This window comes from Thamnophis sirtalis, unplaced genomic scaffold (genome assembly GCF_051295495.1).
Source record: "Thamnophis sirtalis isolate CommonGarterSnake01/CBP01778 unplaced genomic scaffold, rThaSir2_p1.2 scaffold_15, whole genome shotgun sequence".
In the NCBI taxonomy this organism is placed as follows: Eukaryota; Metazoa; Chordata; class Lepidosauria; order Squamata; family Natricidae; genus Thamnophis; species Thamnophis sirtalis.
Genome location: NW_028261395.1, coordinates 5,711,246 through 5,735,897, shown reverse-complemented (window position 1 = coordinate 5,735,897; position 24,652 = coordinate 5,711,246). Strand labels below are relative to the sequence as shown.

Here is a 24,652-nt window from a genome sequence, read left to right as displayed (position 1 = left end):
AATGAAAATAAAAACAGGTTAAAATCAACACACATACATTCGTTATGATCGGGGCTGGACCTCAACAATGAGGTCAACAGCCCCAGGCCTGCCAGAACAGCCAGGTTTTAACAGCTTTTCTGAAGGCCATGAGAGTGGGTAAGGTCCGGATTTCTGGGGGTAGCTCATTCCAAAGGGTCGGAGCAGCCACAGAGAAGGCTCTCCTCCGGGGCGCCGCCAGCCGACACTGTCTGGCTGACGGCATCTGAAGGAGGCCCACCTTGTGGGATCTCACCGGCCGTTGGGAGGTATGTGGCAGTAGGCGGTCTCGCAGGTACGCTGGCCCTAAGCCATGTAGGGCTTTAAAGGTAATAACCAACACCTTGAATTGCGTCCGGAGACCAATAGGTAGCCAGTGCAGCTCACGGAGGACAGGTGTAACGTGGGTGTACAGGTAGGTACGCCCAATATCGCTCGCGCGGCCGCATTCTGGACTAGTTGCAGTCTCCAAACACTTTTCAAGAGTAGCCTGAGCTGATTCTTTCTTCCTTTCCTTCCCTTTCCCTCCCTTCCTTCTTTTCTTCCTTCCTTCCTTTCCTTTTGATAACAAGAATCAGTTTGGTGACAGTTCTACCAACATTAGTCCAATAATCAGATTGTTGTAAGTGAAAATGTTAATAATAGTCAAAATCCTATGTAAATTCCACTTATGTAATGAATGCTTGGACACGTAGCCCAAATTCAGAAGGAAGGGCCTGAAGATTAAGCTTCAAAATGGAATCATGAATTTGACATTTCTTGCCGCCAATCTTCTCTTTTTTCTTTCCTTTTTCTGTCCTGTTTCCTGCTTCTTCATCCAAGAAGATTAGATTATTAGGGGGAGCCATGTGGGTCAAAGATAAATATATTCAAATAAGCTGTCCAGCACAGCAAAGAGATATCCTTCAACAATGGCCAGGCTCCAAGAGAACAAGTGGATTTACAGGTCGTATTGCTGTCATGACTCTTCCTGGCTAGTCATTAAAGTTGACTTGCTCCTCACAAAAAGAAGTGAAGGAGATCCGATTTGTTGTCATACAACAAATCTAAGTGACTCTAGATGTCTATGGAGATTCTCAGTCATCCAGATCATGATTGTCCTAAAGGTGCTTTTCCAAGAGGCAACTGGACTTTCTGGTTTTTCTTTGAAGATGTTTCACTTCTCATCCAAGAAGAGCTGAAGAAGCTTCTTAGATGAGAAGCAAAATGTCAAGTTGCCTCTTGAAAAAGCACCTTTGGGGAAGAGACTCTAGACTTATTTTATCACAGTTCTTTTTGTTCTTTCTAAGCCAGGGGTCAGCAACCTTAAACAATCAAAGAGTCACAAAGGTCCTAACCGGAAGCCCCCCCATTCAATTCTGGAGTCGACTGGGTTCCCCCACCATAGAGTCACCTCCTAGCACGGTGTCCTTTTTCCTCTGCTGACAGGAAGTCGGGTTCCCCAACCATAGAATCTCCTCCTAGCACGGTGTCCCTTTTTCCTCTACCTGTCCTAACCAAAAGTCCAATCAGTTGTGGAACTGACTGGTGACAGGAAGGTGCAGCAGAGGGATGAAAGAGCCACATGCGGCTCCAGAGCTGTGGGTTGCTGACTCCTGTTCTAAGCAAACTGTGGTAGCAGCAATAGCAATAGCAGTTAGATTTATATACCGCTTCATAGGGCTTTCAGCCCTCTCTAAGCGGTTTACAGAGTCAGCATATCGCCCCCACAGTCTGGGTCCTCATTTCACCCACCTCGGAAGAATGGAAGGCTGAGTCAACCTTGAGCCAGTGAGATTAGAACCGCTGAACTGCAGATAACAGTCAGCTGAAGTGGCCTGCAGTACTGCACCCTAACCACTGCGCCACCTTGGCTCTTGGCTCACCTTGGTAAGTCGAGAACTACCTGTATTTCTCCTTGATATGCAGATTTTTAATTGTAGGTCCCTCTTATTCCAGAGTGTATTTCAAAATTCACTGCCTGAATTTGTTACCCACAATGTAAGACCATACAAGAACTATAATCTTGTATAGGTAGTCCTGAATTTACAAGTTCATTTACTGCGAATGCTCAGACTTACAATGTCATTGGAAAAAGTGACTTATGACTGTTTTTCACACTCACAACCATTGCAGCATCCCCATGGTCATGTGATCAAAATTCAGATGCTTGGCAGCTGACTCATATTTAGGATGGTTGCAGTGTCCCGGGGTCATGTGATCACCTTTTGTGACTTCCTGACAAGCAAAGTCAATGCGGAAGTCAATGAGCCGAGGTGGCGCAGTGGTTAGGGTGCAGTACTGCAGGCCACTTTAGCTGACTGTGATCTGCAGTTCAGCGGTTCAAATCTCATCGGCTAAAGGTCGACTCAGCCTTCTATCCTTCCGAGGTGGGTGAAATGAGGACCCAGACTGTGGGGGCAAGTTGCTGACTCAATTTGCTAAAAAAATAAATTTGTAAACCACTTAGAGAGGGCTGAAAGCCCTATGAAGTGGTATATAAGTCTAATGAATTAATAAATAAATAAATGGGGAAGCCAGATTCATTTAACAACCATGTTACTAATTTAACAACTGCAGTGATTCACTTAACTGTGTCAAGAAAGGTCGTAAAATGGGCAAAGCTCACTTAACCAATGTTTTGCTTAGCACAGAAATCGTGGGCTCAGTTGTGGTCCTAAGTGAAAGACTACCTGTAATCCATAACATTTTATCTTCACGGTCATCTGACTAGGCTTATACAAAAACCTAGTGGCTATAGGCCCAAAATATTAATTTACCTATTATTATCTGTCTTTTATATGATTGCAAAAATAAAATGAGCCAATGAAACAAATAGCATCTGTTTAAGATGCCAGACAGCCCCTGCCTCCCGGGAATACATGAATAAAACACAAATAAATAAATAAATAAATAAATAAATAAATAAATAAATAAATAAATAAATAAAAAATATTTGCAAAGTTCCAGATGTTCTTTCTCACATACATTTTAGTTAATTACACAAAATCAGTCAGAGGGTTTCCAGGCTTCAGTCCAAATTCAGTCCAGTTAATAAGTGAATCCGTGTGTGTGTGTGTGTGTGTGTGTGTGTGTGTGTGTGTGTGTGTGTGTGTGTGTGTTCCAGCATAACTCTGGAATGCCTTGAGCAATTTCAACCAAACTTGGTACACAGATGACTTACTCTCTGGAGAAAAATACTGTGGGGATAACACACCCCGCAGTGTGTGTGTTCTGTTAAGGTACAGTCTGTTGTGCCGTACTGCTGTACTGGTTTCTACTGTACAGTGCAGTGAAGTTGCCATGGTAACTGCTTCACAGTACTCCATAAGGCTGCGCCCTCTCTTAATCCAACATTAGAAATTATATTTGGTCCAGACATATTCCCCAGAAGTGGGTTGCTAATCTTTTTACTACTGGTTCGGGCGCCGCTTCTGTGCATGTGCAGAAGTGTCCAGAAGGGGGGGCATTGCCTCCCGCCACCGCTACTACCGGTTTGCCTGATCCGGGCCAAACCGGCAGCAACCACCTTTGATTTTTCCCCTATAAATAAATACCCGGGCAACACCGGGTTATCGGCTAGTATCTTTTAAATACAGAGGATCCTCAGTTAATGAACATTTAAAGTTACAGTAGTGCTGAACTAGTCCTTGAAGTCCTGGCCATCTCAGCACCTCTGCAATCACCGGCACATGATTTGTGTCTATGGTTATGCTTAAGAGCCGAGGTGGCGCAGTGGTTAAATGCAGCACTGCAGGCTACTTCAGCTGACTGCAGTTCTGCAGTTCGGCTGTTCAAATCTCACCGGCTCAGGGTTGACTCAGCCTTCCATCCTTCCGAGGTGGGTAAAACGAGGACCCGGATTGTTGTTGGGGGCAATATGCTGACTCTGTAAACCGCTTAGAGAGGGCTGAAAGCCCTATGAAGCGGTATATAAGTCTAACTGCTATTGCTATATTATGAACCCCATGTCAATATTGGTGTTGATGTTCATCCTTCTTGAAAAGTCTGAGAATCTCTCATTTTAAATCCTCTTGCTCTAAGGAAGAATTTAGGAACCCTGTGTCCTGATAACTAATTAAGACTGTGTCCTGTTTAGAAAGCATAATATGAGACACGAACAAAAGAAATTAGATTCCTGTCTGAGAACAAAAATAGATGCTGTGCTCTTGGAGTTTCCATTATCTAATATCCCTACAGAAATAGCCTATTTCTCTGAAACAGCTGAAATAGAAACTAGATGATAAGTCTTTATTCCACGATACTTCTACTGATTACTAAATTTCCCAATGGCAACTACCAGGCATTTCCTCCAACCTAAAATTTAACATTTTAAAAAGCCGTATATATATATATATATTTTTTTAAAGTGGGGGATGCTGGCATGTACCAACAGAGCAGCCTTTGTTGTTACTTTTATTTCAAAAAATGCCCCTGAGCCTAAATTGATCCCCAAACTTTTGTTAGAAAATAAAAAAATGATACTATGACTTTGGGTATTTTGAGATATCCCTTATGCAGAAAATAGCAATAGCAATAGCAGTTAGACTTATATACTGCTTCATAGGGCTTTCAGCCTTCTCTAAGCGGTTTACAGAGTCAGCATATCGCCCCCCACAGTCTGGGTCCTCATTTCACCCACCTCGGAAGGATGGAAAGCTGAGTCAACCTTGAGCCGGTGAGATTAGAACCGCTGAACTGCAGATAACAGTCAGCTGAAGTGGCCTGCAGTACTGCACCCTAACCACTGCGCCACCTCGGCTCGGCCGAGGAGGAAAGGTTAAGAAGGCAGCAGGACTATCCAAGATGGAGGTAGTAAAAAGAAATCAAGATGGCGGTGGCTGCAATTGAAAAATTGGAAGTTCCACCCACTCTGTTCTGTTCCAAAGAGATCAACCATCTCGCCAAGCCTTTAAGCAAGGTAAGACAAAAACAGCTTTAAAAGAAGAGGGACAGCATATTAAGAACGAGTCAAAGAAGAAAATATTGCTTTGCTCACACTCTAAATCGGGAGTGTCCAATCTTGGCAACTTTAAGACTCGTGGACCATTGCTGGCCGGGGAGTTCTAGCCCCAGTTCTAGACAGATAGATAGATATGAGAGAGACAGACAGACAGACAGACAGACAGACAGACAGACAGACAGACAGAAAGAGAAGTAGTCTACTTCTCATGGGAGAAATAGCATGAGAAGGAAGGAATCTTGATTTTGGCAATAATAATTATCAAGGCTCCACAAATCTTTTGGAAGAAGTGCTTCATAATGTTTGGGAGTGTGTATAATGCGTCTCTCTTGGAAAACTCATTAAAGCAGCTCCATCTCTATCTCAATCCAGAGCTAGATAGCTGCTTCAGTAGCGTATCTGTAGTTCTATGTGAATTCCTCTGGGAAACGGCCCATGTGTTATGAAGTGTTTCTTTTAAAGATTTTGCATAGTTCTACTAATGATGTACTACTATTCCAATGATCTACTAATCATTGGAGAATTGCTGGATTTTTTTGTCTTCTGCAAAAGTTGATTCGCTAGGCTGTGTCTAGAGTACAGAACTTACAATGAAAACTTTTTATACCGGTGCAAAAATATTTTTGGTGATAACTAGATTAATTTTTCTTTTGAAATGATGTACTTCTGTTTATGTTTCAGTTCCTTATCTGCCAACAATGGCAAACGCCTTCTCACCATATGCCAATATGTGCCTTACTCCAAATTGTTGCCTAGGATAAAATTGAGTTTACAAAGTAGACATTATAAGAGCCGAGGTGGCGCAGTGGTTAAATGCAGCACTGCAGGCTACTGCTAGATCAGCAGTTCAGCGGTTCAAATCTCACCGGCTCAGGGTTGACTCAGCCTTCCATCCTTCCGAGGTGGGTAAAATGAGGACCCAGATTGTTGGGGGCAATATGCTGACTCTCTGTAAACCGCTTAGAGAGGGCTGAAAGCCCTATGAAGTGGTATATAAGTCTACTGCTATTGCTATTGCTATTATAAAGATCTAACCCGTAGGGGTTTTCCTGAAGCTCTGAAGACAGTCCGCAGGGAGCTATTCTACTGATAAGATGAAATTAGGTTGGAGTAAATTTCTGTACCTGAACATTTTCCCAGGTAATCCAGCTGATTAATTTTAAAATAATATTCTTCTCACCTCGTAGACCAGTGTTTCTCAACCTTGGCCACTTGAAGATGTCTGGACTTCAACTCCCAGAATTCCCCAGCCAGCATTCGCTGGCTGGGGAATTCTGGGAGTTGAAGTCCAGACATCTTCAAGTAGCCAAGGTTGAGAAACACTGTCATAGACATTTATTTAGCTCCACTATTGACTTGTGACTTGCGGGTTTTGTAAACAGATTTTGTAGAGAATGAGCAGCAGTGACCTAGCTATCTGGTCAAAGGGCTGCACAGAGAAGAGAGATAGGCCAGTTAAAGTTTAACTTACAGAACTGTAAACCAACCTTTGGAGCTTGATATAATGATTAGAGAATAACCAGAGTGACACGTTGCAAGTTTGCCATAATCAAGGAGAACTTTTCCAGGTGGTGGTGCTCTGAAATTGCTCAGGTATGATCTATGCAATTTTCCACCATAGACTGCGGTGGGGGGGGGGAAGGTCAGTAATAGGTATATAGCATTTGAGTTGATCAATGGGTTGTTCTGTCTGTTACTAGAATCTGTAAAGAAGATTTTAATATTAGTGTTTTCTGAGCTAGAAAGCTTTCAAACGTCAAAATCCAACTTTTGGAGTCTGTAGCTCCTAAGGTTATTATCAGCCACAACTGAAATGGGAATTTCCCCATGTATTGTTCCGTAAAGTTAGTATCACAGGCAATTCAATCTTGTTTTCAAGGAGGGTAGTTGCTGAGAGAGTCATGGGATTCAGTTAGTAGATAGCTACCTTTTTTGCTATTTAACTAGTTGGCTTGTTGCATTTCTACCTTTCTATCAGCAGAACGAAACATTTATGACAGGTTTATGCAAACAGAAATGAAACAATATATTGCTTTCATTTATTTAAAGCAGGCTTTTAAAAAGAAACGTTCTAGTTGTTCCCCTTCTGACAATTAATTTTAGATTTGCTGAAGCACAACTTGCTGTGGCTAATCATTATACACGTCTTCATTTTTCCTTTACAAAACAGCTTTTCATTTCAGTACATATATGTTTTCAAATAGAAGTTTGGGTTTAGATCGTTTTGCACAGATAGATTTTTTTGAAGGAGGGGATCAACAGAGATTTTGAAATACTTAGCCAAGTGTCACTGAACGGTAATAACAATGAGATAAAAAGGGTGCACATTAAATAATCTACATGTCGGTATTTAATGTAAAGTAGATCAATAGCAACCAATGTATCTGTACTGGTGTTCTCCTCCTTCATTTTTAAAATATGAAATTTTGTATGTGAGAAAATGGAAGACAGTAAACTTTGTAGATTCCCTCCTTATCCTTGTTCTTAACACTGTCCACATAGAACTTTTCTCTATTCATGGAGCTTCTCCACCCAATATACTGTACAACCCAACTTTCCAGGGTTCTCAGTGGCACAATAGCAGAGTTTACACTGTGCACACTTACACCCAAACTGAGATAGCCTATTCGTAGTGTGTTGTTTCTATGTAAGATAACACTCTTCCAAAATACGAATGCTTCATATTCCTGGGAGAATTATAGCAGGCAGATCATGGAAATGAACCATAAATTCATGTCATTGTTCAACCAAAACCATTTTAAATAAATTATAATTTTCTACCAAATGAGAAAAAGTCACTTTTTAACATTGGTATTATCCTGTTTGTGTTTGAGGGTAAGGATTAAGAGGCAATAAAATATTTACACAATTTGGCAGAACCATTGCAATAATAATTGCATGTACTTCAGTGGTGGGTTACCAAATTTTTTACTACCTATTTGGGTGCGCTTGGGCGCTCTTGCGCACAATGCTTCTGTGCACGCGCAGAAGCATTGGGGAGGGTGGGTGGAGCCTCCCACCGCCACTACTACCGGTTCTCCCGATCCAGGCCGAATTGGGTGCAACCCACCTCTGATGTACTTGCTATATATTTGTATGTGAGAATGTGGTGAAAGAATTCATATATTTTGTATTAACGTTGCTTTATATACTATGGATTGTTTCTTGTCTCAGCTCATCTACATTTCATGATAGATAGATAGATAGATGATAGATAGATAGATAGATAGATAGATAGCAATAGCAATAGCAGCTAGACTTATATACCGCTTCATAGGGCTTTCAGCCCTCTCTAAGCAGTTTACAGAGTCAGCATATTGCCCCCAACAATCTGGGTCCTCATTTTATCCACCTCGGAAGGATGGAAGGCTGAGTCAACCCTGAGCCGGTGAGATTTGAACCGCTGAACTGCTGATCTAGCAGTAGCCTGCAGTGCTGCATTTAACCACTGCGCCACCTTGGATAGATAGATAGATAGATAGATAGATAGATAGATAGATAGATAGATAGATAGATAGATAGATAGATAGATAGATAGATACTTTATTTGTATGCCGCCCTTTTCCCTGAGGGGACTCAGGGCGGCTCACAATTCAGGGGGAGGGAAGGACAAACAGTTTACAAACATGAAGACAATACATCATTAAAAAGCACAACAGTCATACTATTCGAGTGGGGTTGAAGTCTTTAGCCCCAGGCCTGTCGGGACAGCCAGGACTTAAGGGCTACGGGGAAGGTCTGGAGGGTGGTGAGGGTTCGAATCTCCACGGGGAGTTCGTTCCAGAGGGTCGGAGCAGCCACCGAGAAGGCTCTCCTCCGGGTATTATAATATTACCATCAAACTCATTTACCATGTCAAGCTTAGCCCTTTAAAAAAACAGCTGTTGGTTGCTGCTTTGAGTTCATTTTTTAAAAAATTGATATTTTGGCCCTTTTGAAAAGAACGTTGCATGAAACTCAACGTGCCTGGAACTGTAAACTGTAGTATTCTTTGCTCTTCATTCCGTAATTCCGTGTTGTTTTCAAATACAGGGCTTACCGTTGAAATATGGCTTTGTTTTAGGTGTCTCTGGTAACGCAGTATTTTCCAGTGAGTTGCTCTATTGATCCACAAAAGACAAACATCATTTTTTTTCTTATCTTCATGTAAACAGTAACTAAGCTTCAAGAGAGGGCTGCTAACCCCAGAAGGCAAGGCACAGATGGTGGGAAAGTAATCCAGTGGCAAGCTGCCTTTCCATCAGATTAAGGAATTCCAGGTTTTTTCTTCTTCTTTGCAATGAAGAGGAAGACAAATGTGCCGGCGAAGATGGCAGTGGGATGTCAGGGGGGGGGAAGGGGGTGAAGATAGACTTACTTAGTGTATGAAAGTGAATATTGTAAACACTCTCAACAAAGTGGTGGAAAGCTAGAAGTAGCAATCAGAATTAGAATGCGTTGTTCACCAGTTAGCAGTTAGCAGTTAGACTTATATACCGCTTCCTAGGGCTTTCAGCCCTCTCTAAGCGGTTTACAGAGTCAGCATATTGCCCCCAACAACAATCCGGGTCCTCATTTTACCCACCTCGGAAGGATGGAAGGCTGAGTCAACCCTGAGCCGGTGAGATTTGAACAGCCAAACTGCAGAACTGCAGTCAGCTGAAGTAGCCTGCAGTGCTGCATTTAACCACTGCGCCACCTCGGCTCCTCAGTTAAATGCTCCTAGGTAAGAATTTCAGGGATCAGGATGTTAGAGTAAATAAAATATATATTTAAATATTTCCTATTATTGTATTTATTTATTTATTTATTTATTTATTTATTTATTTAGCAATAGCAATAGCAATAGCAATAGCAATAGCAATAGCAGTTAGACTTATATACCGCTTCCTAGGGCTTTCAGCCCTCTCTAAGCAGTTTACAGAGTCAGCCTATCGCCCCCACAGTCTGAGTCCTCATTTCACCCACCTCGGAAGGATGGAAGGCTGAGTCAACCTTGAGCCGGTGAGATTAGAACCACTGAACTGCAGATAACAGTCAGCTGAAGTGGCCTGCAGTACTGCACCCTAACCACTGCGCCACCTCGGCTCTTTATTTATTTATTTATTTATTTATTTATTTATTTATTTATTTATTTATTTATTTATTTGGCATATGGGTCCTATTATTGCACAATATTTATTTATTTATTTATTTATTTATTTATTTATTTATTTATTTATTTATTTATTTATTTATTTATTTATTTATTTATTTATTTATTTATTTATTTATTTATTTATTAGACCTATATACCGCTTCATAGGGCTTTCAGCCCTCTCTAAGCGGTTTACAGAGTCAGCATATCGCCCCCACAGTCTGAGTCCTCATTTCACCCACCTCGGAAGGATGGAAGGCTGAGTCAACCTTGAGCCGGTGAGATTAGAACCACTGAACTGCAGATAACAGTCAGCTGAAGTGGCCTGCAGTACTGCACCCTAACCACTGCGCCATCTCGGCTCTTTATTTATTTATTGATTTATTGATTTATTGATTTATTGATTTATTTGGCATATGGGTCCTATTATTGCACAATATTTATTTATTTATTTATTTATTTGTTTATTTGTTTATTTGTTTATTTGTTTATTTGTTTATTTATTTATTTATTTATTTATTTATTTATTTATTAGACCTATATACCGCTTCATAGGGCTTTCAGCCCTCTCTAAGCGGTTTACAGATTTTTAGCAAATTGAGTCAGCAAATCGCCCCCCACAGTCTGGGTCCTTCATTTCACCCATCCTCGGAAGGATGGAAGGCTGAGTCAACCTTGAGCCGGGGAGATTTGAACCGCCGAACTGCAGATAACAGTCAGCTGAAGTAGCCTGCAGTGCTGCACCCTAACCACTGTGCCACCTCGGCTCTAATTATCGCAGCATAATTATTTTACAAGAAAAGAACAATAAGAAAACTCTGTTATGTCCACAATTACTTCAACAATGTCCTTAAAAAAACTTCTTCCTGTTACTGTCAAGAAAATCTACCCACTGCCCATTAGAAGGAACTACTGGTAGTTTTCAACTTGTAACCAAAATGGAGCCCATTGATGACAGTCATAAGCCATGATGGTCGTAAAACAGGTTATTACATGGCCAACCTGATATTATTATTGTCAAGGTTCCGACAGATGCGAGTTGACAATTATTTCTTTTTGTGGTGGCCATTAAACAAGCCCCATTGTTCACTATGAGGCCTTTTTTTGCCAAAAACCAAAAGTAAGCACTAGTTTTAGTGCTTAAAATGTTGTAAATTAAACACCTAGAGCCGAGGTGGCGCAGTGGTTAGAGTGCAGTACTTCAGGCTACTTCAGCTGACTGCTAGTTCTGCAGTTCGGCTGTTCAAATCTCACCGGCTCAAGGTTGACTCAGCCTTCCATCCTTCCGAGGTGGGTAAAATGAGGACCTGGATTGTTGGGGGCGATATGCTGACTCTGTAAACCGCTTATAGAGGGCTGAAAGCCCTATGAAGCGGTATATAAGTCTAACTGCTATTGCTATTGCTATTGCTAAATTGCTGAGCACCCAAAATGCAGTCAAGTGACCATAGGGAACAGCTATCTAAACTTTGGAACCAGGTCATAAGTACCTTTGGGGCTCCATTGTAACTTCAAGTGGTTTCCAAGCAACAAAACGTAAGTTCAGAACTAATTGAATATCTAAATAACGCAGAATTTAAGAGGCATCATTTTCAATTTTTTATTTTGGACAGTGTTTCATATTGGTACATAACACTGTGCTCAACAGAGGGGTGGTTATAGATCAAAAAGGGCCAGTCTGCTTGCAGTCTTGAAATTTACTTTAGACTTTATATGGAAGGGAGAAGATATCTAAGCTTCATAGAGAAAGGGCAAGATAAAAATAAGCAAATAAGCCACATAAACAACTATACCCCATTCTCTTTAAGTCAAGAATTGAAGAACTGCGTGAAACAGTCCTCCACAAAAGAACATATCATGTTGTGAAAGCCGTACATTAAATAGCACTTAATATTTAAATAATTAATCTGTAAGGTAAAGGTAAAGGCTCTCCCGCACATGCGTGCTAGTCGTTTCTGGCTCTAGGGGGCGGTGCGCATCTCCGTTTCAAAGCCGGAGAACCAGTGCTCTCTGAAGATGTCTCCATGTGGCTGGCATGACTAAACACCGAAAGTGCACAGAACGCTATTACCTTCCCACCAAAGGTGGCCCCTATTTTTCGGTACCACCACAAAACCGCGGTCGACTAAAGCGCGCTCGACAAAACCGCGTACCTGACGTCATCACAGCGCAACGAAAAAAGCACGCTGTGAGCGCTAAAGCTAAAATTAACCCCTAAACCTAACCCTTAACCCAACCCTAAACCTAACCCTAAACCTAACCCTTAACCTAACGCTAAACCTAACGCTAACCCTTAACCTAACCCTAAACCTAACCCTAACGCTTAACCTAACCCTAAACCTAACCCTAACCCTTAACCTAACCCTAACCCTAAACCTAACCCTTACCTTAACGTGAATCGGCTTGCTTTCAAAGCGCTTTTTAAAGTGCCCTTTTTTCTCCGCGGTCGCTGTTGTCACGCTGCTGATGACGTCAGCGACGCGCTTTAATCGGGCGCGCTTTAGTGGACCGCGGTTTTGTCATGCCACATATTTTTCTACTTGCATTTTTACGTGCTTTCGAACAGCTAGGTTGGCAGAAGCTGGGACAAGTAACAGGAGCTCACTCCGTTACGCGGCACTAGGGATTCGAACAGCTGAACCGCCGACCTTTCTGATCGACAAGCTCAGCATCTTAGCCACTGAGCCACCGCGTCCTATTAATCTGTACTTCACCTTCTATTATTTTTCCAAAGAACTCAGGGTGATGAACATATCCAACACATCTCCCTCCTATTTTCTGCACAGCAACAATCCTGTGGGGTGAGTTCCTGAGCCAGCTGCTGGCATGGCTAAGCTGAGACTGGCATTTGCAGTATTTTTCCAGCCTGGTGCCTTAACCAATACACCAAACTGGCTCTCAAATATATATATTAAAATAATGTATATAGAAAAAACTAATTAAATCTGGCAATATAGACCTTTGAAGGGTTTATTTCCTTCAAGTAGCGTGCCAAGATTGGAGCCGTTCAAAGCGAGCCAAGATCGGAGTCCTACATAGAAATATACAGCATGAAAAATTAGCCTTTCTCTCTATTTCAGTATTTCTCAGCCTAGGCAGCTTTAAGATATGTGGACTTCAACTCCCAGAATTCCCCAAACAGCAAATCCCCAGAGTTGGCGCTCACACATCTTAAATCTGTCGAAATGGGGAAATACTACTCTGTTTGAAAAGACAGTTTTTATAAGATGTTGAGTTGTTGTTTGTTCATTAAAAAAGGCTCCCGCTATCGGATTTAGGGAATATTATTCTTCAGAGGATTGAAGAGAGTCTATAAGGCGCCTCTTTCTCTTGCTGATCCAAAAAATGCTAAATTTGCAATGTCATTCAGACTTATTGCTCAAGATTATCTGATTTCCCACTGCTGTTTAAAACATAGTCATTTTTTAGCAAACGAAATTGAATGGCTTCCCAGAGACTCTTTCTATTCTACTTCTTTTTTTAAAAAATCTTGTTTTCTATAAAGTGTTTATGTCTACATCAAAACTATATTTGAAAGGAAGATTTAAAAGACTAGATCAAAGGACTTAGTATTGAAAGCCTACGCTTTGACACCGCTTTTTGATTGGGAATGGAAATAAGATGCAAACTTAAATATAGTTATTTTCTTTTTGAAATGGTACTGATAGTTTCGTGCCAGAATAGAATTGAGAAATAAGATCTTTGCGGTATTCTGATAGCGGATAATGAACTGAGATCCCTCTCCACATGTTAGAAGCAAAGATACCTTTTCCCTACAGTCTTCTACAATCTGACAGTAAGGATATAATCCTACAGCCTATTAGTTTGTCTCCAAAAATGTGTAGATTTTGTGGGACTGCCATTCCATTCCTTGCAATGTTCAGAAGCCCTAACCACTGCGCCACCTCGGCTCGGTTCTCTCAGCTCTGCCTTGCTTAGTTTTGTGGGGGAGGAAGGTGCAGAAAAAACCCACCATGGAGCAGAAAGCAAAGTTCATTGATCACTCATTATCAAACATGAGCCTCAACTATCTAATTTGGTTCAGGAATCAAGTCAGCAATTTGGAAACTGACTGAATTCACCTTGACTAGGAAGAGCAAGTTTTCTAGTGAACGTATTTAAGTATTTAATAAATTTATAGGCCGCCCAATCCCGAAGGACTCCGGGCGGCTTACAGAAATACATTTTTTTTAAAAAAAAATATAGAATTAAAAAAACAGAGAAAAACAGATTAAAAAGATCACTTCATGCACTCAGTCTAGGCAGGGCTGGACCTCATTCATGAGGTCAACAGCCCCAGGCCTGCCGGAAAAGCCAGGTTTTGGTAGCCTTTCGGAAGGCCATGAGAGTGGGAAGGATCCGGATCCCTGGGGGTAGTTCATTCCATAGTGTCGGAGCAGCTACAGAGAAAGACCTCCCCCGAGGAGCCGCCAGCCGACATTATCTGGTTGACGGCACTTGGAGAATGCCCACCCTGTGTGATCTTATCGGCCGTTGGGAGGTATGCGGCAGAAGACGGTCTCGCAGATATCCGGGTCCTAGGCCATGTAGGGCTTTAAAGGTGATAACCAGCACCTTGTATATCTCAATTTGGAATACGTGGAAGCAGATACATGCCTATTTTTAAAATGTGTGCAGATAGCCAATTATTAATCCTGCCAATGATGAAATAAATAAGCACAGTGGTTCTGGTCTATTTTTTTTTTAAATTAAACATTTGTCCCCTTTAAAGGAATTACTGAAACCTACCTTACAGCATGAGTAGATAAAATTTGTAAGCACCTCATCTATTGATTCAAATTAATCAAAGCAGGACGGACTTGTGAAAGAATAAAAATCTAGGTTTCAGGTGTTTAAAGATAAATGTGTCTATTTTAGTGGACAGTGGTTATAAAAATGGCATACAGATTAAAAATGATTAAGAAGATGGCCTCAGAAAAATAACTTGAGAATTTTGAGACAAATAGTATCAGGACAGTTGTTCATTTCTCCTTCTTTCTCCACTTGGCAATTTAGAGGAAAGGGATGGACATCATAATATCCTTTTAGACCAGAAACCTAAAAATAAAAATCAGTGGTTGTGTGGTTTCCTTTAATGAATGGCAGACAGGTGTTCTGCTCAGGTGAGGCTGAACGCAATAGTGAACAGGTGCGAAATGCAATGATCAATGGTGAGGCCAAATATGCTCTTTCACGAACACTTTCCAAAGTAAATACAACGCTGAATATTTAAAAACAGGGGTTCGTCAGGTTGGAAACCCATTCTCTGCTTTTTTTTTTTTTTTTGGCATAATATTTTTATTTCCGTTTCATTCTATACAATCACATGTTTACTGTGCATAACCAGGGCATATAACATTGAGTAATAACCACAACCCTCACTTATATAGAAAGTGTCCCCTACAATACAAACCGAATATACCACCTTGACCCACCATATACCCTCTTTCAACCCCCTCCAACTTTCATTCTTCCTTCTCACATACCCCTCTACACCTACTTCCCCTCCCCCTCTATCTAACCCTAACCCTATCACTCCCTCTCTTAATCCATTCCCTCCCTTCCTTCTCCTCCTCCTCTCTCTCACTCTCTCCACCCTCCTTCTTCTTTCACTCAGCTCCTCCCTTCGGTATACTTCTATTACCTTCCAATATATTCGGTTTGTTCTGTTTTAAGACTAACATTAAAAAGCCACAGTATACAAGTGCAATCATGTACCTTAAAGTTTAACACATATTATGTTTCCCCCCTCCCCCCTCCCCCTAGATCCCCACCTCCCTTCCCTCCCCCCCAACTTCCCAGAGACCATACATGGTATAACTTTTTGACAATCACAGTCTAGAATATCTCTACATTGATCTCAGCTTCTTCCATTCACTGCTTATAGTACCTTCTACACATTCTATGCTTAGAGAAATGCCACCATGCCCTTTTGCAGCATTTTCAAACCAGTGTACTAATCAATAAATCAAAAGAGGCTTCCTCCTCCCCGCCCCCACCCCCGCTTTCTGAATAAGAGCTAAGTTGGAAAACAATAGCTTTTATGGCCAAGGTTGGAGAAGGGGTGAAAACTACATTCAGAAGTCGCAATTCTCATTGCAAAAGCAGGTAAAAGTTGCATCACATCTGAAAAGTCAACTGTCAGGTTGATGCCAGGGAAGGGACAGCACAAGCTATGGGCAGCATTGTGTAAAGCCTACATTAGACTCTGTAGACTTGAAATTACTATCGTGCGCATGCTAGGAAATATTTTGCAATACAACTGGAAAAAGAAACAGATGTTTAAGAAGGGATTAGGCAGCCATTTGCCCAGGATGGAATCGTGCCATGATGGCGAACCTATGGCACCCATCCCACAGATGGCACACAGAGTCCTCTCTGCAGGCACACAAGCTGTCACCCCAGCTCAGCCCCTCTGTGCATGCGTGCGCACCTTCCATTGTCCAGCTAATTTTTGGATCTCTGCAGTGCATGCGCAGGGACAGGGCGCGTGTAGGAGATGCTCACAAATGTGCAGAGGCAGGGGGAGGATGGGGGTGTTGTGCCCCAAATGGGGTGTGGTGGGTCATGTGCGCAGGGGTGGGGAGAGCATGGGGGGGCTCATGCATGCATACGCAGGGGGGTGGGGCATGGGGGGTTCTCGCACACGCATCGCATTATGGATGAGGGTCAGTGGTGGGTTTCAAAAATTGTTGGAACCTACTCTGTGGGTGTGGCCTCCTTTGTGGGAGTGGCTTGCCGCCCATGTGACCGGATATGAAATTATGAATTAGCACTTAGGTCGGTCCAAGTAGCTATTCAGAAACTCTGGCATTGAAGCATGCAAGTCTTAAAGCTGTCAAGTTACAAGATCCTTGCCAGTGGTGGGTTTCAAAAAATTTTGGAACCTCTTCTGTAGGTGTGGCCTGCTTTCCGGGTCCACTGGTGGAACCTCTTCTAACCGGTTCGGTAGATTTGACGAACCGGTTCTACCGAATAGGTGCGAACTGATAGGAACCCACCTCTGATGAGGGTGCACGTGTGTGCTATTGTTCGTGCGTGCGTGCACTTTTAGCACGCAACGACAAAAAGGTTTTTGTCTCCTGCTTGAACAGGAGTTTAGACAGCACTCCTCAACTTCTTGGGCACCAGGGACCAGTTCCATGGAGAGATGTTTTTCCACAGACCAGAGGTGATGTGGTTTTGTGTGCTGCCTGAATCTGATGGATGGAGCTTCGGTTGTTTGAGTGGACTGGTTTCTGGCATGCCGTGGACCGGTCCACAGATTGCAGGTTGAGGACCCGTGGACTAGAAGAGTTCCAAGGTCCCTTCCAACTCTGTTGTTCTGTTATTCATAAAGCATGAATCAACTTCTGTGGGAAAGATACTGTTTTGTTGATCACTGAAAAGTCAAGACCTCAATAAAAAGAAGATTTAGTCCATACTATCAAGAACCATGGTGGCGCAGCAGTTAGAATGCAGTATTGCAGGCTAATTCTGCCGACTGCCAGCAGCTCCACTCTCACCAGCTCAAGGTTGACTCAGCCTCTGATCCTTCGGAGGTCAGTAAAATGAGGGTCCCGATTGTTAGGGGGAAGTACCGGTATGCTGACTCTGTAAACCACTTAGAGAGGGGTTGTAAAGCACTACGAAATAGCGTTGTAGTATTGCAGGCACAAAGATAGCCAGGGATGTGATTGAAGTCCAAGAAACGGACCCTTTGTCAATTAACAGGAGTGCTGAATTACCACCAGTTTATCAAATACTTTGGAGCCAGTGGTTGGCCACACGAGGAAACAACAGCCAATCACCAGCCATCAACACACCCATCAGCCAATAGGAAGGCACCACATAAACACGACTCACAGAACAGCCCAAATCACGTATTCCAGTAGAGAAATTCCCTGAGGATGGACTCCAGTCTGAAAGCTTGGAAGAGTACATTTCTGGTCCTGGTAACTGATCCAAATTCAATTTTGCAATAAAAATATTGCCTTTCTGTTTGGAAATAGATGAAGGGAGAGGTCCTCACGAGAGTTTTCAAGCTGAGGAAAGAGATTTTTTATATATATTACAGCAATGGGGCAAATAAAGACACTCTATGCTTTCAAGTGGCTTGATCAAATCTCATTCCCTAGTGATATATTCAGTGCTCTGAGTAGCTTCTGCTTTCCCTTTGGGTTTATAGTACCACGCTTTTTTTATGCAGGACGAGATTTCAGTATTTTTCTTCAGCAGTATGAATTATTACAGAAGTGGTTTATCCAACAATGATTTGATTTCCCCCCCTCTCCATTCGTGATGATTTCTTTCAGTATTATTCAGAAAATATCCATTAGCTTTTATTTAATGTTTGTTAAACATTCAAAATCCACCGGCGTGCTGTGGGAGATTATTAAGGAATACGGATTATTAGGAATATTAGATAATATTAGATAAAGAATGGAAAATATTAAGAAAGGAATGCTTTTGAATCCATTCATCAGTGGCTGAATCCTTTGATCTTCCCACTCATAATATGATACTGTATGCTTGATAATTTAGCCTTGGACAGAATTCTGAAAGTCATCTTCAATAAGAAATCCCTTCTAAATTTCTGGCTTTGCATACGTGTTGAATAACTAGGATTTTTCAACATTGCTGCCGGGTGCCTAGTGCCAATTCTTCTATTTATAAATATTTCATATTGAATGGAATGAAGAAGAATAAAAGGAAGTGGGAAATCTGATAAAGTTCAAACTATCAGCTATTAAGACAAATATCAATCTCTTATTCATAATTAGAAATATATTGTAACAAGAGAGAGAGAGAGAGTGAGAGAGAGAGTGAGAGAGAGAGAGAGAGAGAGAAGTTAAAAGATAATTTATACTTATAATTGCTGCAAAGAATATCAGAAGCTACTTCTTTTATATTTTATCTTTCCTTTCTACTTTTTCCTTCAACTTTTTTTTGCACTTTTTGTTTTTTCTTTGATTTTTTTTCTTTTTCTTACTTTATATCAGTTTGTTTTAGTTTTTATTTTGTTTAAACTTTTTAATAATATTATGTACAAAAAGACTCTTTTTGTACATAATATCAATCTCTTGATTTGAGCTAGGAACGTCTCTTTGGCTGATATGAAATATTTACTACTTGAAGATTTTTGCTAAAGAGCATTTTGGACCAATAATTTTGTGCTAGGAACTATTTTTATAACCTGGCATGGAGTAGCCAAAATGTTCAAGTACTAAATAAGTATTTGGATGGTGATGATTGATGATGATGGTGATGGATGATGGTGATGATGATGATGAGCCGTAAAGGCAGCATCAACTCTTATCAACCCCACAGAAACATCTTGAAGATGATCCTTGAGGTCCAACAACTGGTTATTCCTTTCTTCTCTTTCTTTCATCATTCCCAGCCTTATTGCTTTCTTTAGAGCAGTGGTTCCCAAACTTGGCAACTTTAAGACTTGTGGACTTCAACTCCCAGAATTCTCCAGCCAGCAGAGCTGAAGGGAGTTGAAGTCCACAAGTCTTAAAGTTGCCAAGTTTGGGAACCACTGCTTTAGAGAGCTGGGTCATCTCATAATATCTGATTTAGATTATCTAAAGTATGATAATTTGATTCTGGTCCTTTGTAAGTCATCTGGATTAATTTATTGAATGTATCTGTTCGTTTGTTTTCTTGGCTGTCTGTGGTATTCTCAGGAGTCTTCTTCAATACCAAAGTTCAAAAGTTTCCATTTACTTTCTTAGCTTGTTTCTTCAAAGACCAACTTTCACTTCTCTTGATTGTCACACAAAAAACCAATAATACATTGGGTTCCTTGGCTTTTTGAAATTCTTCAAATTCTTCTTCTTCTTCTTCTTCTTCTTCTTCTCCTTCTCCTTCTCCTTCTCCTTCTCCTTCTCCTTCTCCTTCTCCTTCTCCTTCTCCTTCTCCTTCTCCTTCTCCTTCTCCTTCTCCTTCTCCTTCTCCTTCTCCTTCTCCTCCTCCTCCTCCTCCTCCTCCTCCTCCTCCTCCTCCTCCTCCTCTTCTTCTTCTTCTTCTTCTTCTTCTTCTTCTTCTTCTTCTTCGGCCATATCTGTCATCGGATGTTGGCGATCATGTTGGCAATCCTATTTTTATCAACAGCCACATGAAAAAGTGCTACTGGGTTTTGTCCAAACCAGTCCCTTAGATTTTGAAGCCATAATGTTCTTCTTCTGCCTGGACCTCATTTGCCTTCAATCTCTTCTTGAAGGATTAAGTGAAGGATGCTGTATTTTCCTGGGTGTCGCATCCCATGTCCAAAATATTCAAACTTTTGCTTTTTTTATGGTTTTGATGATTTCCCAGGATACCACAAAAGGTATCATAGCCTACAAAAGAAAAAGAGGCATGGGAAGAACATCAGAAGAAACTCTTCCTAGTATTTTGGAGAGTGAAGTAAAGGGAGGGGGAGAAGTGCTTTCAGTCTTGCAAGATTCTGTTACTGTAATTTTACAATAAAGATAGTACTCATGGTTGGGGCTTCTTGTCTAAACTGCCTTGAATTTGGATTGGATTGGATTTGGATTTATTACATTTATATGCTGCCCTTTTCCCCGAAGGGGACTCAGGGCGGCTCACAATTCAAGTCAGGGAAGGGGGTACAGACAGGGGATAAAAAAGACGAACATAACAATACTCAATTTAAAAGCACACAACAGCCATACCATTCGAGGAGGGGGGCAAAAGCTCTTTAGCCCCAGGCCTGTCGGAACAGCCAGGTTTTAAGGGCTTTGCGGAAGGCCTGGAGGGTGGTGAGGGTTCGAATCTCCACGGGGAGCTCGTTCCAGAGGGTCGGAGCAGCCACAGAGAAGGCTCTCCTCCTGGTAGTCGCCAGTCGACATTGGCCGGCGGATGGAATTCGGAGGAGGCCTAATCTGTGGGATCTAATCGGTCTATTGGAGGTAATTGGCAGCAAGCGGTCTCTCAAGTACCCAGGTCCAATACCAGGACAAGGACAAACAGGGTCTGGTTAGGTATAATGATCCATAATGTTGAAGTGGGTAAGAAACATTGGCCACAAAAGAGTGATGAGATTCACTCAGGGATGTTTGAAAATCATTTAAAGCAGGGGTGTCAAACTCAATTTCATAGAGGCCCGCATTAGGGTTGTATTTGACCTGGTGAGGTGGGCATGGCCAGCTTGATGTCATTGGTCTCAGGGGCACTTGTGGTGGCCCGAGTGCTCTGCCAGCCAAAATGGGCTGCCAAGCTCCATTTTCGGCTGCAACGGTTTCCTGCAACCCTCTGCCAGCAAAAACGGAGCTCAGGAGGATCATCTGCAGCCTTTGCAAGCTCCATTTTTGGCTGCAATGGCCTCCTGCAGCCCTCTGCCAATGAAAATGGAGCTTGTGAGGGCTGCAAGCAGGTCGTTTACCTTTTCCAAGGCTACCCCACAGGCCAGATTTAAACAACTCGCGGGCCATATCTGGCCCCAGGCTTTGAGTTTGACACCCTGATTTAAAGGAATAGAGGACATTTCAAACAACACAAGCTAAAGCCAGGCATTGCTTCATATAAAAGCTTTATACCAAGGATCCCCACCTCTCAGTCCATGGAGCAGCACTGGAATGCGGCATGCCAGAGACTGGGCTGTGCAAACAAGTGAAGCCCCATCTTCAGGAGGTAGGCAATATGTAAAACCACATTCCCTCTGGTCTGCAGAAAAGCCTCTCTCCAAAGAACTAGTCCCTGATGTTCCAAAAGGTTCAAGACCGCCTGCTGACACATACCTCCCAGCGGCCAGTAAGATCCCACCGATTGGGCCTCCTTCAGATGCCGTCAGCCAGACAGTGTCGGCTGGCGGGCCCCCAGAGGAGAGCCTTCTCTGTGGCTGCTCCGACTCTCTGGAATCAGCTACCCCCCGGAGATCTGGACCATACCCACTCTCATGGCCTTCAGGAAAGCTGTAAAAACCTGGCTGTTCCGGTAGGCCTGGGGCTGTTGACCTCACTGTTGAGGTCCAGCCCCGATTAGAATGAATGTATGAGGGTGTTGCTGTTTTAAACTGTTTCTTTTCTTGTTATGTGTTTTTTCCCCCCTTTTTTTCTTATTTTTGTAAGCCGCCTGGAGTCCTTTGGGATTGGGCGGCCTATAAATATATTTAATAAAAATAAATAATAAAGGTTGGAAGCCGCTGCTGTATACATTATTTTGGAGTGGACCAGAGGTGGGTTCCTACCAGTTCGCACCTATTCGGTAGAACCGGTTCGTCAAATCTACCGAACCGGTTAGAAGAAGTTCCACCAGTGGACCCGGAAAGCAGGCCACACCTACAGAAGAGGTTCCAAAAATTTTTGAAACCCACCACTGGTCCTTGGATATGATTATTCTACACTATCATGCTCCTATATATAAAACTCAGTGCCTCTGTGAAAGGTAAGGATGACTACTGCGTTTGTGGTGCAATCAGGACATTGCGTGTGTTGAAGTTGTTTTAACGCAAACCAAAGATGCCTTTTAAAAAACAAGTTTACATCCTATTCTTATGCATGCCAGTGCTGTGTGTGAGGTCATTTAAGATGGTTCTGACAAGTGTCGTCGGCATCTTCATATCCGGTCACATGGGCGGCAAGCCACTCCCATCTGGTCACATGGGTGGCAAGCCACTCCCACAAAGGAGGCCACGCCCACGGAGTAGGTTCAAACAATTTTTGAAACCCACCACTGGAGTGGACCATCTGAACAATTTCATGCCTCAAAGTCCTCACAAATCTTCTGAAATAAGAAGATTCTCAGCCTGATTCTCTGTCCTTTCTAAAGGTGTTGGATTTCCAGTTCTGTTTTCTAATTACTCTGAGTGATTCCTAATACAGACCTTCCTCATTGCTGTGATGGAAATTTCCTTTACAGAACTATTTTAATTTGCTTAATTTATCTTAAATTTGATTGCAGTGAGTACTCCTAATTAACCTGATTTTTTGGTGGTAATCACACACAATGGAATCAAATAAAAAATCCGGGGATGGATTGACCGGCACACAGAAAGAAGCTGCCCTACGCACTTTAATTCAGCGCACAGGATATAGTTTGATTCAGGTAGGAAATTCCCTGTCCCCCTAAATATAACTTTTAGGTTGCTAATTTGAAAGTAAAACAAGGAGATTGATGTCTAGTACGCTTCCCAATGGCTCTCACCAGAAGTTCTCCCCTAAGTAATATCTTTTGTTTTTTAATGAGGATTTCATTTCATTTCATTTCATTTTACTTTATTTGTATGCCGCCCTTTTCCCTGAAGGGACTCAGGGCGGCTCACAACTCAAGGGAGGGGAAAAACAGACAAAGTTACAAAACATAAAGACCATACACAGTTAAAAAAGCACAACAATCATACCATTCGAGGTGGGGCTGCAAATCTTTAGCCCCAGGCCTGTCGGAACAGCCAGGTCTTAAGGGCTATGCGGAAGGCCTGGAGGGTGGTGAGGGTACGAATCTCCACGGGGAGTTCGCTCCAGAGGGTCGGAGCAGCCACAGAGAAGGCCCTCCTCCGGGTAGTCGCCAGTCGACACTGGCATTAGGATCTAATGATACAGAAGTTTTCCAGTGCCAGAGACTTCCGTTCTGATAACCTTGCTACCAGGGATGTTTCTGTGAACTGCCAATTCACATTGTAATAGCAATAGCAATAGCAGTGGACTTATATACCGCTTCATAGGCCTTTCAGGCCTCTCTAAGCGGTTTACAGAGAGTCAGCATATTGCCCCCAACAATCTGGGTCCTCATTTTACCCACCTCGGAAGGATGGAAGGCTGAGTCAACCCTGAGCCGGTGAGATTTGAACCGCTGACCTGCTGATCTAGCAGTAGCCTGCAGTGCTGCATTTAACCACTGCGCCACCTTGTAGCCCTGCGTTTGACATATCAATGTGAACTGAGGATTCGGCAGAGGGACAATTAGGTCACTGATGATTGGTCTTAGTTTTTTTTTCCAATCAGTTGTTCATTCTCTTACCTCCCATGCAGGTTTATGGCCTTAAACTACACACACACAGAGAGACAAATTGAATGTGTTCTCATGCACATTTCTCCTAAGTATACTGTATGCATGAGCTAATGTGTTTGCTTTTTACATAATATACATAGCTTTCTATACAGCTTCCTCTAGTAATGCATTGCAACCTAACATAATGAGGTACCAATATACACACAGAGAGACACAAACATGCACTCTCTCTCACACACACCAGAGGTGGTATTAGCAATAGCAATAGCAGTTAGACTTTCCTGAGAAAAGTCAATGAAGTTAATATGTAGACTCTCTGGAGTTGAGCTGGTGACTTCATGGACGTGACCATGTTGTTTTCTTGGTATCAACATGGAAGAGGTTCGCCACTGTTTTCTTAAGGGATGGCCTTGTTGACTTTCCAGTCTAGTCTATAGCTGTGGAATTTCTAATAGCCTCCCATCCAAGCGCTAACCAAATCCAACTCCGTCAGCTTTTTCAAGAAAGGCCAGCATTGGCTGGGTGCTTATTAGCAATAGCAATAGCAATAGCAGTTAGACTTATATACCGCTTCATAGGGCTTTCAGCCCTCTCTAAGCGGTTTACAGAGTCAGCATATTGCCCCCAACAACAATCCGGGT

The 24,652-nt window shown here is 42.3% G+C and overlaps 1 protein-coding gene across 2 annotated transcripts in view; it reads left to right on the top strand.

Moving 5' to 3' along the window:
* The first annotated feature begins 6,439 nt into the window (after positions 1 to 6,439).
* The window catches only part of A1CF (APOBEC1 complementation factor), a 54,318-nt gene continuing 36,105 nt past the window's right edge, over positions 6,440 to 24,652 (top strand). For both annotated transcript variants that reach the window (XM_087702631.1, XM_087702630.1), the window contains exons 1-2: positions 6,440 to 6,553; positions 22,965 to 23,108. In XM_087702631.1, coding sequence (XP_087558757.1) covers positions 23,010 to 23,108 — 99 coding nt within the window. In that variant the 5' untranslated portion in view covers positions 6,440 to 6,553; positions 22,965 to 23,009. The remainder of the gene's footprint in view (positions 6,554 to 22,964; positions 23,109 to 24,652) is intronic.